We start from the raw sequence: 15,512 nt of genomic DNA on the forward strand, positions 1-15,512 counted from the left end.
ATGTAGGGTTTGGATAGTTGTGGGTGCATCGTGTTCCCTTCTTTGGTGTTTAGCTCCCTACCGCTGCTTATGTTGTAGTTAACTGCAAAACACGATCGTTATTTGCTTTGAAGTTACATCTGAACATCAGGAAACACTCCTTTACTGTACAGGTAACAGAGTGCTGGCACATGGTTGCCAGAGAGGTTGTGGAATCTCCTCCCTGGAGATCTTTAGAAGCTGCCTGGAGAATCCTCTGAGCATACTGCTTTGGGTGTCCCTACTGAACAGGAGGTTTGACCTGATGACCTCCAGAGGCCCCTTCCAGCCTCAGCCTGTCTGTGATTCTGTTTCCCATCACAATCAACTATCTTTTTTTATGCTTGCAGTGTTAGAGAACATAGACGTGCTTAAATGTTCTCTTTGAAGGATTGTTACTCTGTGGCTGTTTAGTCATTAAACACTTCAGCTACAGCACAAGCTGCATGTTTTAGATTCAATTGCAACTCCCTAAATAATCATTCTTGACAGCTTCAAGGTAGAGCAGCATTTATTTTTTTTATTTTAGAGGGAAGGGGGAGCCTCAAATTACTTACTTGGACATTTAGAAGAGATTAGCAAAAAAAAAAAAAAAGTAAGGCACTTGGAATTAAGTATAACATAATAATCTACATCTTTACATTTTTCATTTTCACATCTTTCTGTAAATAAGCTGCAGAACAGTGTGAAAGCAGCACAGTAATCTCTCAACCACCCTCCTCTCTCTCCACGGGGTATACTGGATATCTAAAATGTTTCACAATGGTGTCAAAGAGTGAGATTAACACAGATTAAAACATCAAGCATGCAAATTCCAAAGTGTAATTATCTTTGGATTTGCACTTCATGCCTTGCTGAATAAAGTTTGCATGTAGTTTTACCTCGAACAGAGCAAAGCCTCAATGAACATGACTGAAATAAGTATGGTGAAGGAACAGTACTCGGTATCAACAGATGCGTTCCATGTTCAATTCCTATTTTCATTTAGTATACTCAGAAAACAGCCAGGTGAGACAAAGTTCATTAGAGAACCACTTTTAACGGCTTTCTAAGCTATTTGAGGGCTGGTAACTCCAGACAATACTTGATGTTAATCCATTGTTTTCTTGTCTAGTATACTCGGGAAGTGAATATTCTATAACTTTACACAACTGATTGTGAATGCTGTGGCTTAAAAACTGATGCCTGCCAGGGTCACCGATCAGCACTTCAGTTTCATGTATCCTGATGCATTTCCTCAGCCAGTGATGAAGATCATCAGCAAGTTGTTCATCATAAAACATATCTCCTAGAACAATGAGGTCCCACTTGCCAGCTTCTGAGTTAATGATATTCTTAATGGTGATGGGAAAGGGAGTAACATGGTTCAGTTCGCAGTTCAAAATCATTGCCATTCCTGCAACTGAAAAACAGTCACAAAGTAAAATTAAAACTGTTTTAGGATTCTATTATACAGCCCCCTTGCAAATTGCTTTGACAAAAGTTCCATCTTTCACTTTCATCACAAGTATTTTTGCTTATCTAATCTAGAGGCTCCCACAACTTTCATTATGTGTTAAATCTCACGTCTTAATCTATCGTTATACTTCCTCCTTAATCACTGAATAATCAAATTATGAATAAACTATTTTCACAAGTCATATAGGGGAAAAAATCCCAGAATCAAATAGAATCATGGAATGGCTTAGGTTGGACGGGACCTTAAAGATCTTCTAGTTCTAACTTCCCTGCCATGGGCAAGGCTGCCACCCAGCAGACCAGGCTCCTGAGGATCCCATCCAAGCTGGCCCTGAGTGCCCCAGAGATGGAACACCCACAGCTTCTCTGGGCAACCTGTTCCAGAACAAATCCTAGGGAAAAAAACATAACATGAAACGGCAGGAAAACTCTTTGGGCTTACAGAAACCAACTTCCAGCTGTGATGTCTCAGAACTAATTATTTGCCATTTTTGCCTAATTAAGTTCTAGTTCTGCTTATGACTTCCAGATGTACTGCTTATCTATGATAAACATCCTTTCTGCCCACGAGACTTCTATAAGAAGAGCAACATCCTTGAACTACAGGCACAAGTCCAAAACAGAGACCAATCATTAGAGACCAGGTGTGTTGGGAAAGCCTGTGCCCAAACAGGGATGAAGTGAGTAGTGGGACACCTCCCCACATGACCACCAAAGACCCCCACACAGGCACAGAGGACTCAATTATGTTTGTGTGACCTTGTATTGGTATAATCCTATGAATACGTAGTAGGTATGTGTGACTTATATAGATAGGCATATATTAAAAATAATTGAATATAAGTGGAAGTAGATGTGAAGACTCACTGTGCTTAATTTTGTGGAAATTACTCACCTTATGCCCTGCACAGAAATGAAGCGATGTCTCCTTTCTAAACACCTGTTGATTTTAAAATCTCCCAAAATACATTTAAAAGACAACAGCTCCACTTGTAATTCTCTTCCAAAGCAGATGTATAAGAAACATTTGATAGAAACTTAGTTGTTCATTCACTCTAAGGAGCTATGGAGATGCATTTGTTGCAAGAGAGGGTGGTACAACCCAGCTTCTAGTACTGTCAAAAACCATCTTTTTAGGATTCTTAAAACTCTGTCTGGAAACAGATTCTGCCAAGTGAATGAGGGAAAAGTGTTAAATATACTGTAAAAATAATAAAGATCTTTGCACAGAGGTAGGAAAAGAAGGGCTTACTGGGGTCAATGTCGTTAGCAAGGACTTGAGATGCACCACTCATCACAGCAGCTATTGCTGTTGCTCCACATCCACTTCCAAGATCCAAAACAGATCGCCCTTTAACAACACATGGATTATCCAAAATGTACCTGCATTTAAAAGAAAAAAACTGTCAGAGCAATAAACCAGCTATGCAAGTTTCTTGCTTACATGTTGTGTTGCAGAAAAAATTCTCATCGTACATGTAACAAAGCATGGTATCTTAAAGGACACTTATTCCAAATATGCAGCTTCTGTATAAATCCTTATTTGCCTCTGCTGATACAAAAAAAATCAAGAACGTGGATCCCAACACATCTGTGTGCAGACACCCAGGAACCCAGACTAAGAGAACAAGACACCCTACCCTCAGACTAAAACAGTTGCAGAGATGGCAGCAAGAAGGTCAGGACCAGGAGTGAAGACACAGAATATCCTGATGAGGAACTTGGGACACATAGAGGAGCTGACATCCCTTGCCTCTCATCCTGCACTTCATCACAAGGAGTCCTACCAGACAGCTTTGACACACAGCTTGGTACTCCATTATGCAGATACAAGACCAGTAAGTTAAACTGGCTTAGTTTTAATGAAAATAATCTTCTCCTACGAGGTCTGACATCCAGCTTTGTCCCCCCTCTGCAGCCTTCACTCCCCTGGGAAAGCCAATTTACTACCAGGGCAAAGGATGGGTGGAACCACCAGGGAAAGCACTTTGCTTCCTCCTTCTGAGGCTGTGCTTGCACTTGCAGTGATGTTCCTGCAGTAACAAGTAGAGCACAGTCTGGCCCAAATGCTGCGAGTGCTGTGTTTCCAGTGGAATGCTTCTCAAGTTACCCCTAATGACTGTGGTCATTTAGAACAGTCAAACCAACATATCCTCTGGCACAGGCACTGTGCTGGTGTTGGAGACTGCTGTCTGCCATGCTGGGTTAATGAGCTGCCTTACATTGCAAGTTGCATGAAATCTGGAATGGTAGAAATGCCAGCTGTGAAACAAGAATGGTTAAAGAAGCAGCGTGTTCTTATGTTCCCGTGTTCCTTTTTCAGATTGTGCAGCTAATTTCTGACAGTCCCAATGCCTCAAAACGAGTGCATAAATAATAGGACAATCAAGTGGTGAGATGCTAGTTAATCGGTATTGCTACTTAAATAGTTGGGCAAATGAATCAAAAAAACATATAATCAAATGTAGAGATTACCTTATCTAATTCAATTGTGCAATGTTTAGGACCACTCTAAGTCATTTGGGTGGCACAATAATCAGCCATTTGATTGCAAAACCCCCATTTTTCCTTGTTGAAAGTGTCTTCTTATTTACACTTTCCTGCCAAAAAGGCAGTAAAACCCTCATTCAGATCTTCCCTTTTCATCTATGTTGACAATGTGTGAGAGTTTGTACTTTGTTGTAACAATTACATACTTTTTCTGCTATTCAAAGTGAGACATTTGATTTTACAGAGTAAGAGAATTCTAACCAGTTCCTGGGAATCAGGAATACCAGATGCATTTTTATAGTAGGTGGTGAAAATGAAAATGGGGCTTCTGATGTGACTAGACGGCAGTCAGTAAGGCCTGATAATAAGGCTGCTGACATTCTAAAGGAAGGGACTGCAGGAAGCCAACCAGCACTCCCAGGCACATCAGCACAAACCTACTTTTCTCAGTTGACCAGACACATCCACACTCCTGTCTGTCTCCTACAACCACCACACACACTTAGTCACCATAAAATAACAATCCTGCGTGAAGTGACACTGAGCAATAGAATTAAACATTTTGCTTGGTTTTGATAGTGACAGCACGGCTCTTTCAGAGATCCAGATTTGGCCCTGTAGTCAACACACATCTTCACAGAAGACAAGAGATGTCATTGTAAGAGCTGTAAGCTACTCTACATATCACGTGCTAAAAATTCACTGCCAACCGGAGGAGATTGCCTCTGTCCTGTATAAGCAGAGAGGAGCCTGGATTAAGTGCTCTCATACAAGACAAATACCACAGCCAGAGTCAGGTCTGATGTCCTGGCCCACAATGGACTGAACTTACTGGCTTCAGTGATGCATACCTGGACAGGGCTTGGCCTCCTGGCCAGTAAATTGCCCAGAACGGATCCCCATATGGCCACAGGTCAGGCTTTTCCCTCCAGAACCTGCAGCGAGGGGTGAGGAGGCGCAGCCGGATCTCTGGTGTCAGGTGCCCACTGCTGGTCACCTCCGTGTTCTCTTCCAAAAATGCTCTCACCTCAGGGTCCAGCGACTTGCCAGCACTCCAGTGGCAGCAGCGCTTCCAGCGCAGAGCAGGGCCTCCCCTCCTGCAGGCCTTGCCCAACAGCAGCAGCTGCTTCCAGCTGCTGAAGGCCATGTCCTCAAAGGCAAGCTCAGAGCACAGCTGGTCGGGGACAGCTAATGAGGCAGAAGGCTTGAAGCAAGTTCACAGCATGCTGTTTTTCATAGTGATGGGTTACGATTCCTGAAAGGAAAACAACACAAGTGATGTTTCTGTGGCTTCAGAACCGTGTACTGGTAAGGCTTTGGGGAGGTCCAGCTGCTGCTGTGCCATCAAGAACTCGCCATTTGCCTTGGGGAACCTGCAAGGACAGCAGGAAACATGGTAACAAAGATGCTATCTATCTGGGACAGTGCTACAAATATACCCAGAGAGAAACAATGAGCCACTAAAAAACTAGATAATGTGGCCTTTTAACATCTCCCTCTGCCTTGAGGCACAGGCAGAGCAAGCTGCTCCCATTTAAGGTTGTACCACAGCATCAATAGTTTTGATAGCAGGGCTCTGGAATTACAGACCTATGGACACAGCAAAGACCATCAGTATGGTTTTTGGGAGATGCCACTAATTTTTAGCTTTATCACAGAGATGACCTTATACGAAAATTATGTTTTTACATCAAAGGCAAGGATTTCCTCAGTGGACCTTCCTCTTTCTCCCTCAGAATAGTCAGGCTTCCAGCTCCAAAATGAAAAACCAGCTCAAGAACCAACAGTGATCAGAATACTTCAATTTTTTGTACCTCGGGCTGTATTTTAAAGATGGTCTTACAGTGCAGAAGTCTCACGTGGATGCTCTCAGGTGCAGAAGAAAGTAAACCTCCACTATGGCAGCCCACTCCCTGTGAGAAACCACAGTGACACGCTCCAAGCTAACACAAGGGACAGCAAACTGAGTGCATTCCAAGCTGCCTTTGGAAACCAAGATATCCAGACTGGGCACAGTAGCCTTAGGGACCTGCTGATACCACTCAGGGCTGGTTTCCATGTCACAGGCAGTGAAGGCAAGGAAAGTGGGAGCACAGTATGTCAGTGTGCTTCATGTGGCATTTCATGTGTGTTGGCCTATGCTTTATTTCACAGAATCATAGAATGGGTTGGGTTGGAAAGGATCTTAAAGCTCACCCAGCCCCAACCCTGTGCCATGTGCAGGGCTGCCACCCAGCAGCTCGGCTGCCCAGGGCTCCATCCAGCCTGGCTCTGAGTGCCTCCAGGGATGGGGAACCCCAGCTTCTCTGGGCAGTCTAATTAGTGCTTGCTGGCTTCCTAAAGCATTCAGCTGTGAACTGCACTCCCATAATGCTTACTGTTTAGGTCGAATTAGTTAAATCTTTAAATCATTGGCTGAAGGCTTTGTATTTTTATTGCAAACAAACACCCATGACAATGTTTTTCATTGCTCCACGTTTCAGAATGCTATTCAGCAGAGCCCACGTAATTAACGAATGTAATTAACGAACGCCTTCCTTCTCCAAGGCGGAGCTACACAGGCCCCATCTGCCCGAGGGAAGCACCAAGTTAACCAGAATCAATGACACGCATAAATCTCCTCAGACAACTCCGCGCGTTGGCTTTCCCCACGAATTGCTGCAAATCAGCAGGGCTGATGAGGCAGCTTAAATTTCGCACCGCCCGTCCCGACGCCGAGCGGCGCCGCATTCACTTCCAGCAGGCACAAGCACCGGGCAGCGCACCCCGCGGGCCGCTCCGCCGGGCCCGGCCTCACCGCGCCGCGCCTCAGGGCCAGGCAGCGCCGGGCCCGCACCTACCTGCTGCTGCCGGCACCGCTCCGCTCCGCCCGCCGCGCTGCGCCACGCCGCGCCCGCCCCCACCCCGCCCCCTTAAAGCGGCAGATCAGCCGTGCGCCTCCTGAGGAGCTGAGTTCTGCCCGTAGAAGCTGTGATGCCTCATCACTGGACGTGCTCGGGGCCAGCTTGGATGGGGCCCTGGGCAGCCTGAGCTGCTGGCTGGCAGCCCTGCCCATGGCAGGGTGTTGGGGCTGGGTGGGCTTTGAGGTCCCTTGCAACCCAAACCATTCTGTAGCTCTCTGGCAGTCCTTTTTGTAGCTCGCTTCAAAAAGGATCTCCTAGGCTGGCTAGTTTTTAAGCCCAGATAGCACGGCCTCAGCTGGATCTGCCCTTATCTCCTAAGCTACGAGGCCATCTAGTGACCTGCTGCCTTAGCACACTTAAAATGTGCTCGCCGAGATGCAAAAGCATCTTGCAAAGCAGAACCTTTCATTGAGTGTGACTTCATGTAACCAGTGTCAGAGAAAGACGGCCAGGGCCCAGTGCAGCCAGTGTCTGCTATCACAGGCCGGGGCCTAGCATCCACCCCACGCCTCAAACTCCAAGAAGGAAAACACTGAAAGCACTCATAATACCCCAAAGTGTACATTAAACGTGCTATTGAGAGGTCCCTGTGCCCTCTAGGTGCTCGCCTGTATGCTAGGAATGAAGAGCTCAGTTGTACAACAGAGGAAGCATTACCAACATCAGTGCGAGGTTCCTGGCTGTGGTGCGATAATGGCTTTATCACACAACGCACTACCTAGAGTGTGACATTAAAAGGCTCTGATAGCAGTGATGGCTGCCAGTCCTCTCACAAAGTCAGGGTAAACCATTTAGACTCTCAAGACATGCTTGTGCTGATGACTTCAGGAAGGTATCAAAGCCTGTCCACCTTGAGAAAAAAAATCTTTCCTTTTCAAAGGTTTTTTGCTCTAGTTTAGGTAGTGACATCTTGAGAATTTCTGTTGATCAAATGCATGATGTAAGCTGCAAACGACTAACGTAACTATGCTGGAATTTGCTCTGAGAACAAGGACAACTTTGGTCACAGCATCGATCTGGTAAGTGGTGAAGAAGTACAACTCTTTCAAAAGGCAGTTGTAGAGTTGCACTTCAGGGACTCCTGTGTGTTTGAGGGAATTAGTGGATTATTGGTTGATGCTACAACTGCCCACGTCCTTGGGGAAATCTTGTTTGAACCAATTAACAGCAAGGAAATGGAATTGCACAAGGACAGAAAGCAGGAGTGAGTAGCCACCATCTCATCAAGAAGCTGATGACTCAGTTAAACTCAAGGCAAGAAAGACCTGCAGTGCAGCAGCCAGGTGATAACCTCAGCATGTTCCTTCTCTCCTGATTTGTAGAACTGAAACTCCAGTCCCATTTTCCAGATCTCTTTTTGGAAGGCCAACCACTACAGCTCATGGAAGAACCTGAGTGGAAACCCACAGAAGGGCATATGAATGAACTTGGACTGCTATTGATTTCTAAAAAGCCTCTTCCTAACAACTCAGTATCAGCAGCCAGGATTTTGCACACAAGAATCAATTTGTGGTTAGCTGGAGGTGCAGAAACAAGTCAACAAAATGCAGCTGGCACATCAGCTAGTAGCTAAGGCATAGTTGAAAATGAGAGTTCTGCACAGGTAAGGGAGAGGAAATTGAATAATTCTGTTGTGCCTTCGGGTACAGCCCACACATATTCATTTCAGAATCACTGTGTCTTTTGCATTTGAGGAATAGATAACCTGACAAAATAAATCACACATTACATATAGAATGTCTGAAAGCACTAGGTGAGTTCTTCATAGGTTTACTTGTCCCACTGCCTTTTAGCTGCACTGGGTTAGGAGCAAGAATGAGCAGTAGCTGGCAAACACAAAGGCATCAGGTGCATCCTGGCAGGGGAACACAAGGTGCAGCATTTTTTGAGGTGAAAAGAGCAGAAGCTGTGTTAATCTATTCCTTGTATCAATGCATACTTAGTCTTCCTGAGATTAGGGGTCCCAGAGGTAAGACCAAAACGGTGGGAGTTCTCATTTGTCTGCATATGTAGTTAGAGCACACTTGGCTGCTCATATTCATGCATAGTCAGACAGGTGAGCATTTGTGTAGCATGGACAGTGTCTCAAAAGACACATGGAATCAGATTGTTTGTGCTTCTCTGTGTTCCCTGCTCTTAAAAGAAAGATGTACCTTGCTAATGCAGCTATGTGCTGCTCTGGATTTGGTTACCTGCTCCTGCAAGGATACTTATTTGGATATTTGTTTTGATATTAAAACTAGAGAGTACATCTTTTAAGTGTGCTTAAGTCCTGGGTTTTTTTTTTGTTGTTGTTGTTTTTGTTTGTTTGTTTGTTGTTTGTTGTTTTTAACAGGTCTCCTTGAAAAACTGAACCTTAATTCCTATAGATCTCTTAAAATAATGGTTCTTGGTTGCAGGTCCCAGCAGTGTATTGCGACAATCAGCTAGCATGAGTGATACCTCACTATGGAGGAAAATTAAACAGAAACCAGCCCAGACTGGTGGGAATATCTCCCTATCAATGGAACCACATCCTGTACAAACAGGTATGCTGATGGTTTTTGTTTCCAGCATCCTATCTTGGATGGCCAGACCCTGGATTTCAGTGGTCTGTGGGAAGCTGTTGGGCATCTCCAGCTCTGCAGCTGGCCTAAGGTGGGACAGAGCTGCTCAGGGTAGGGAGGAAGGCCTGTAAATAGAGCTGATTGCTATCACAGCATTTAACTGTGGTTTATCCTGTTCTGTCATGTTCAGACTGTGCTTCCCTGCAAAGCCCTGAGAGAAAGGTGATAGAGCCTGCATGCAGAGGTGCTGCTCACACATGAGGAATCCTTTCCAGGCAGTCTGTAGCTTTCTAAGTCCTCCTGGATGAAATGAAGACATTCACCTATCCTTCCTGGCTTCCTATGATAGGAAAATCCACCCTACCTTCCTTCTCCTCGGCGCTGCCTTACAGCCCCTCCATTTGTGATGTTCCAGAGGTGATCTGCCAGTCTCATGGCTTCAATATATTTATTAGACCTTAGTGTTTCCCAGTCAGGACAAACAATGCCAAACAGGGCTAAGTCAGTGTTCAGTCTGGAGCAAGAGAACAGAAGAGCAGCTTGGGGTCCTAACATAACCAGTGCTTCCCAGGCTCAGCCCTGCTTGTTGCCAGGCAGGCTGCATTCATGAGTGTGTTCAAACCTATGACTAATTCCTTCTCTCTTCTCCAGGCAGAGTTACAGCTTCCTCCAGAAATAAACCCTGACATTGTAGTACATTTTGTTGTCTGTTTTTTGAGGGTGATGCTAACACACTGGTGCCAGGGATAAGATAAGCAAATAAAGTTTTCAAGGATCTGCATCAGTTCACTGGAGACAGTGGACTGCCTTGATTCTGCATTTCCCCAGGGCTAAAGTACTGCGCAGAATGTTTCAGTTTCCTGCTGGATCTCAGAGCCTGGCATCAGTTGAACTCCTCCTTTCACCTTCTGTGGTGGTCGGACAAACATTTAGGCCCTTGTGAGGATGTGGGGACAGAAGAATTGATGGAGACCTGAGGCAGATGCAAGACTGTGTGCAAGCAAGTGTGATGCTTACAGGAGAGTTCCTGGGGGAAATTTTGCATACAATATATCTCCTCTTCTGGGTGATGTTTGCTATTAAGAGGGCTGTTCCAAAAATAATGCCTCCTGTTTTATTATATTTACAGATGTTGGTGATATAGCAGTAGAGGCTAAACCTTCCCACCAATATTCCATTACATGTTGTTGCCGTATGGCAGATGGCAGCAGAGGGGCAGTCTGACAAAATGGCATCTGACTTGGAATTAGGTATGAAGCAAAAGCATGCCACTGAATTCCTCCTTGAGGAAAAAATGGCACCCAGTGACATTCATTGACACTTGTTGAACATTTATGGAAACCAAACAGTGAATGTGAGCAAAATGAAGCAGTGGATAGTGCATTTCAACAGTGATGCCATCATTGCCGCTGTGAAGCAGCGGGTCAGCTCCACTGTTGCTGATTTTTACAAGTGTGGCATGCAGGCTTTTGTCCATCAGTGGTGAAAATGTATAGCTAGTGGTGGTGATTATGTTGAAAAATAGTGTTTTGTAGCTGAGAATTTGCTCTATCAGTGTTGTTGTGTTCTTTGTATCTGTCATAATTTCCATATAAATAAATGGGATGCATTACTTTTGGAGCAACCTATGTACATTTTGGGGCATTTCGGGTTCCTCAAGAAATTTAATTGTAAGCCAGGGTCCTGCTTTATCAGGGCAGCTTTGCTCTTTGCTATTTTGCACTTGTATCCAAAAGCATGGAAAGAAGTTATACCACTGCCCAGGGGAGTGGAAATACAGCTCTCTGCAACCCTGGCTGGCTCTCTCATCAATGTGTTGGGGTTTAAGTTCAACAACATCAACAACATCTTATGACATAAGAGCTACTATTTATGCACTGGAGGTACAGAATGGTCACAAGGCACTGGAGAAGGTCCCGGTATTTGGGCTTGTCATCAATGTTCGGTGATATCTACTAAGTGTTAGTTTCACTGGCTTTCCCGACTGTGCTTAGCCATGCAGGTGTACTCTCCAAAATGTGTTTGGCAACTCTATTCTTAGGATAAAGGCAACTCTTCCATTTTTGTATTGGCAGGTTTCAAATGCACGCCTGGCTGGATCCATGGGGTTTGCTTACAGAACAGCTTGAACTGAGGATGGTCTCTGTGTGCTTCCTCTCGAGCTGGCTGGGTACGTCAGCAGTGCACAGCGGTTTCTATCCTGGCAGATGATGTGATACAGTGTGCTCCTCACAGCACGCTCAGCCCAGAGGACCCCCAGTGTGGCACTAGGTGACCTCGCAGCTCTGTTTCTATCAGCTGAGGGGTTGGGCCTCCTGCAATCAGCTGCACCCAGCCCAAGCAGAAAGCAGCAGTGCTGCTGTGAGCATGCAGCACAGCCATTGTGTGCGACTGCAGCTGCTCTCTCGCCTTCAGTGCTGGACACTGGGAGATGGACAACTCTGGTTTGTCCTGGAGAAAACTCCTGGGTCTGCACATAACGGTGGTGTTTTGGCTTGGAGTGAGGCACTGAGCCCATTGCCACATCAGAGAGTGTTAAATGCTCCCACCCCCAAAGGATGTGCCTGACAGGAACCACTGGAACTGCTCAGCATGGATCCGGGTTTAAATAAGTTGTGGCTGTTGGTTTGCAAGGAAGTCACTAAAGAAACATGATCCTCAAGGAGAAGCAAGCTGCTTTGATCTCTGTTCTGTTAGATGTGAGCTCAGAGCAGAACTCCAGTACTTCTAAGCAAAAGCGTGAGTGCAGGAAAGCTGTCATCAGTAGTAAGAATCCTAAGCAGCGAAGTACTTCAAGGCAAAATTTTGTTATCTGGCATGGGGAATGAGTGGCAGAGAGATACGACTGAACCTATGAACATAAATGTTTAGACGTCTGCTAAAAAACACATGATGCAATAGGGAAAATGAAGCAGACCCTTTAGTGCTTTTAATTTGCAAGAAGTGCTTTTAGATTTGTAACTGTCACCACTGTGACAATCTCAGCATGTATTATAACAGCACGAAGCAAAGCAGCAGTCCTTGCTAAACAGGGAAATAATTCACAATGCATATTCATTTCAGGAAATACTTTTCATCTGTCCTTGGTCTCATGTTGTATACTGGCTATGGATTTGGTGCATTTGGATTTTTCTAACACGCCCTTGGGCTTTCAAGTGTGCGAGGATGCATTGTAATGCAGATAGAGGGTGTCTGGCACTTCTTAGTGAATAGAGCTTCAAAGGAAAGTTGGGAAATTGAAATCAGGGAAGTTGAAATCAGACTCTAATTACATTCGTACAGGGCCAAAGGCATTTTGACAAAGAGCTTATGTGTAGTTTAGGAACAGATTTTGTCCAGAATGCATGAAAATATAGCTTTGGTTCGCACTCCCACTGGTATCGGCAGACATGGGACTGGCCTGATTTTTATGAAACAAAGATAAAGGAAAATTTTGTTAGTGAGGTATATGTGACAGCCTGAGTGCTTCCGCTCTGGAAGCCTTCCCAGTGCCAGAGATGGTCTAACTGGGAGCACTGACCACTGGCACAGCTGTGCTTCAGCCATCGCAGCCAGCATCGCTGCAGGCATGAGGTCAAGCAGCTATCCAGCTTCTCCTGCCTTTCCCCTTGCCGCAACGTGCACCTCCTTTATTTCCTCAGATCTCCCCCAGGCAAACACACAGTAAGCTGCTGGATGCTGGAGCACTGATATCAGAGGGATAAGAGTTTAGAAGCAGGTGCACCTGCCCATGGTGCGACGCCAGCAGGGCCGCCTGCCAAACAATAGGGCTTTGTCCTGGCAGATGTCGGGGCAGCGGAGCAGCAGCGTTGGCTCCGTTCTCCTGAGTGCAGCTGAGGAGCGCACTGACCTGATTTCAGGAGGCTGGGGCTTCGGTGCGGCTATGGGGGATTTGGCCAAGGTCATGCAGCGAGGGAGTGATGCTGTCAGAGATGGATGGAAATCGGCGTGGTGCTTTAGCTTGATGCTTACAGCACAACACTTCCATTAATGCATGACAAGCTGGTGATTTATCCAAGCAGCGTACTTTGCTGATTAGGTTTTATCTCAGCCTCTGTGTCTTCTGTGACCAGAGAGCAGAGGGCAAATCTCACAGAGCAAAATAGAGGCTCTCACCTCTGGGTCATGGCACTGAATCATCTGAAATGTAATGGCTGTGTATGATCCTGTTCCTTGCTTGACAGCCTGACAACCCTGACAGCCCACCTAGTCAGTCTCTTGGTAGAGGAGGTGCATCTTGCACACTTAGTGTAAAATCAAAGGCAGAAGTGGAGCGAAGTGGCAGGCAGGAGCCCTGTGCTTTCATCATTCTGACAAAGAACATGGTTTACTGAGGGTGAACTGGGTGCTCTGGCCAAGACAGCGGACAAGGCTGCAGTTTTTTGGGAACATAGGGCCAGCAGTGGGAGGGAGTAGTGGGAAAGAAGGTGCAGGTTGCTATTCAGTCATTTCAGTCACCTTGTGAAACGTCTCTGTCAAGGATCCTCCCCAAAAGCAGATAAGAATGCCTATTTGTGATTGCAGCGTAAGGGCATGTGTGCGATGGATGTACATAACGTGAATAAAATGCAATGAGCTACAATAGGGAACTACAGATTTTAAAGATTTAAATTTTAAATCACAGAAGCTTCAGAGATCCTGTGGCAGAAATGCAGGAAAGTCATCTTTTGCTTCGTTATCTGTAATTCTGCTGTATGAATAATAATCATACTGTGTGACAGAGGAGAGCAGTGTGCTTTTATTCAAGCTTAATCTTTATAGATATGAGGCCAATAAAGAAGATGAGCTACTTGCTTTAATGGTATTATAATTTGATTTAACATTAGAATATGTGCCTGCAGTATCTGCTTTCGAAGTAACAAGGAATTGTCCTGGAGGAAATGTTCTTTGCTTTTCTTATGGCTAGTGATCTGGTTTGCTTACTTTTAAAGCCTGAGGCAGCAAATACCTTTCCAATGTTTTAAGCAGTCTTCTTGCATAAGCTTGGAGAATAAAATTTGCTTTATTTATGAACCCTGCTGTGAGATTCACTGCTGCTGTTGTTTTTCTCCCTGTTTCTGCTGTGTGCTCTCCTTTGCCCTAAGCCTAGGATGGCTTCAGTGTCAGTCAAAAAGTCCATCCTTATGAGCAGCCTGTTTCTTCCAGCTGTTTGTGCTCTGCATCTTCTGAAGTAGCTCACAGCACTGCAAACAGCCCAAAGGAAAGTCATCCAAAAGCAGAGAACTGTCCTTCTGAGCACAGCAGACATTCATTTTCATCTTATTTGTTTTCCCTCTCTTCTACCTGACCAGATCCTGTGAATCTTGTGAGTATATAGGTATTAGAGCAAAAGAAGAGAGGCTTTCAATGGAAAATCAATGTGGCTTGGCAGCTGGTGAAAGATTTTATGCAGGAAGCTATAGAGCTATGTTAAGGAGTTGAGCAATCTATCACCAGCAGTATGATTTCCAATTCATTGAAGAACGCTGAATTAAATAAAATGTGAAGCAACAGAGTCCCAGCAAGGGTAGGTGAGTTACCCTTCAAATAGCAGGGTTTTCTACCTCTCTGAAACATCGGGCATTGACTCCTTGCAGAAGTAGGACAAAGAGCTTGACAGACCTGTAGTCTGATCTCTTATGGCAGATCCTAAGGATACTAAGGCTTGTTAGCATTTGACCCAATTTAAACTAACAGATACTGAAAAAAAGAAGACTTGCTGAGAGATTAAGGAGAGGGAAAGCTGAAAAAACTTGACACTGGGAGAAAGATTCCCTGCAGCTAAAGACACGGATGCCTAAGGAGGAACAAATCTACCAAGGCCAAAATCTTTCCTTGCTGTCACACTACTGGAAAACTGGCAGGTGATGGGACAAAGCTGTGGCCACAGGAAACTCAGAAAGGTTGTGGGTAATCTGATCTATGCCATGAAGCTTCTGAAGTTCAGTCCTACCTTTTCCCCTTCCTTGGAGGAACATGTTGGAAGCTCCTTCTGCTCTAGCACTGCTCTATATTCTGCTGTCCTGGGCCCAAGCCTCAGGATTATTTTTACCTCTGCCATCAGAGTGGCTCCAAAGAATGTTTATCAGTATGGTGATAGGCACTTCATGTATATAAG

General features: G+C 45.1%; 1 protein-coding gene and 1 long non-coding RNA gene across 6 annotated transcripts; one reads left to right on the forward strand and one right to left on the reverse strand.

Annotated features, from left to right (window-relative positions):
• Positions 1-441: 441 nt before the first annotated feature.
• Positions 442-6,871, reverse strand: ETFBKMT (electron transfer flavoprotein subunit beta lysine methyltransferase). 4 transcript variants are annotated; one of them, XR_016468645.1, is made up of 5 exons: positions 6,807-6,871; positions 4,818-5,221; positions 2,729-2,859; positions 2,372-2,643; positions 1,330-1,420 (listed from the first exon to the last, which is right to left on the reverse strand). XR_016468645.1 is itself a non-coding variant. In XM_031589832.2 (4 exons), the coding sequence occupies exons 2-4, from the start codon at positions 5,111-5,113 to the stop codon at positions 1,056-1,058; spliced, it is 792 nt and encodes a 263-aa protein (XP_031445692.1). In that variant the 5' UTR covers positions 5,114-5,221; positions 6,807-6,865; the 3' UTR covers positions 442-1,055. The 4 variants fall into 4 exon arrangements, 3 of the variants coding, with proteins under 3 accessions (XP_031445692.1, XP_090000898.1, XP_090000905.1); XM_031589832.2 differs by lacking the exon at positions 2,372-2,643 and having other exon boundaries at positions 442-1,420; positions 6,807-6,865; XM_090144772.1 differs by lacking the exon at positions 2,372-2,643 and having other exon boundaries at positions 442-1,420; positions 4,818-5,339; positions 6,807-6,854.
• A 673-nt stretch (positions 6,872-7,544) lies between these two features.
• LOC149919654 (uncharacterized) lies at positions 7,545-11,654 on the forward strand. Of its 2 annotated transcripts, none has more exons than XR_016468648.1 (3): positions 7,545-8,472; positions 9,269-9,397; positions 11,491-11,654. It is a non-coding gene; the product is annotated as an uncharacterized LOC149919654 (long non-coding RNA). The 2 variants fall into 2 exon arrangements; XR_016468646.1 differs by lacking the exon at positions 11,491-11,654 and adding an exon at positions 9,606-10,160.
• The last annotated feature ends 3,858 nt before the right edge of the window (positions 11,655-15,512 follow it).

The sequence above is a fragment of the Phasianus colchicus genome, chromosome 1 (genome assembly GCF_987193195.1).
Source record: "Phasianus colchicus chromosome 1, bPhaCol1.hap1.1, whole genome shotgun sequence".
In the NCBI taxonomy this organism is placed as follows: domain Eukaryota; kingdom Metazoa; phylum Chordata; class Aves; order Galliformes; family Phasianidae; genus Phasianus; species Phasianus colchicus.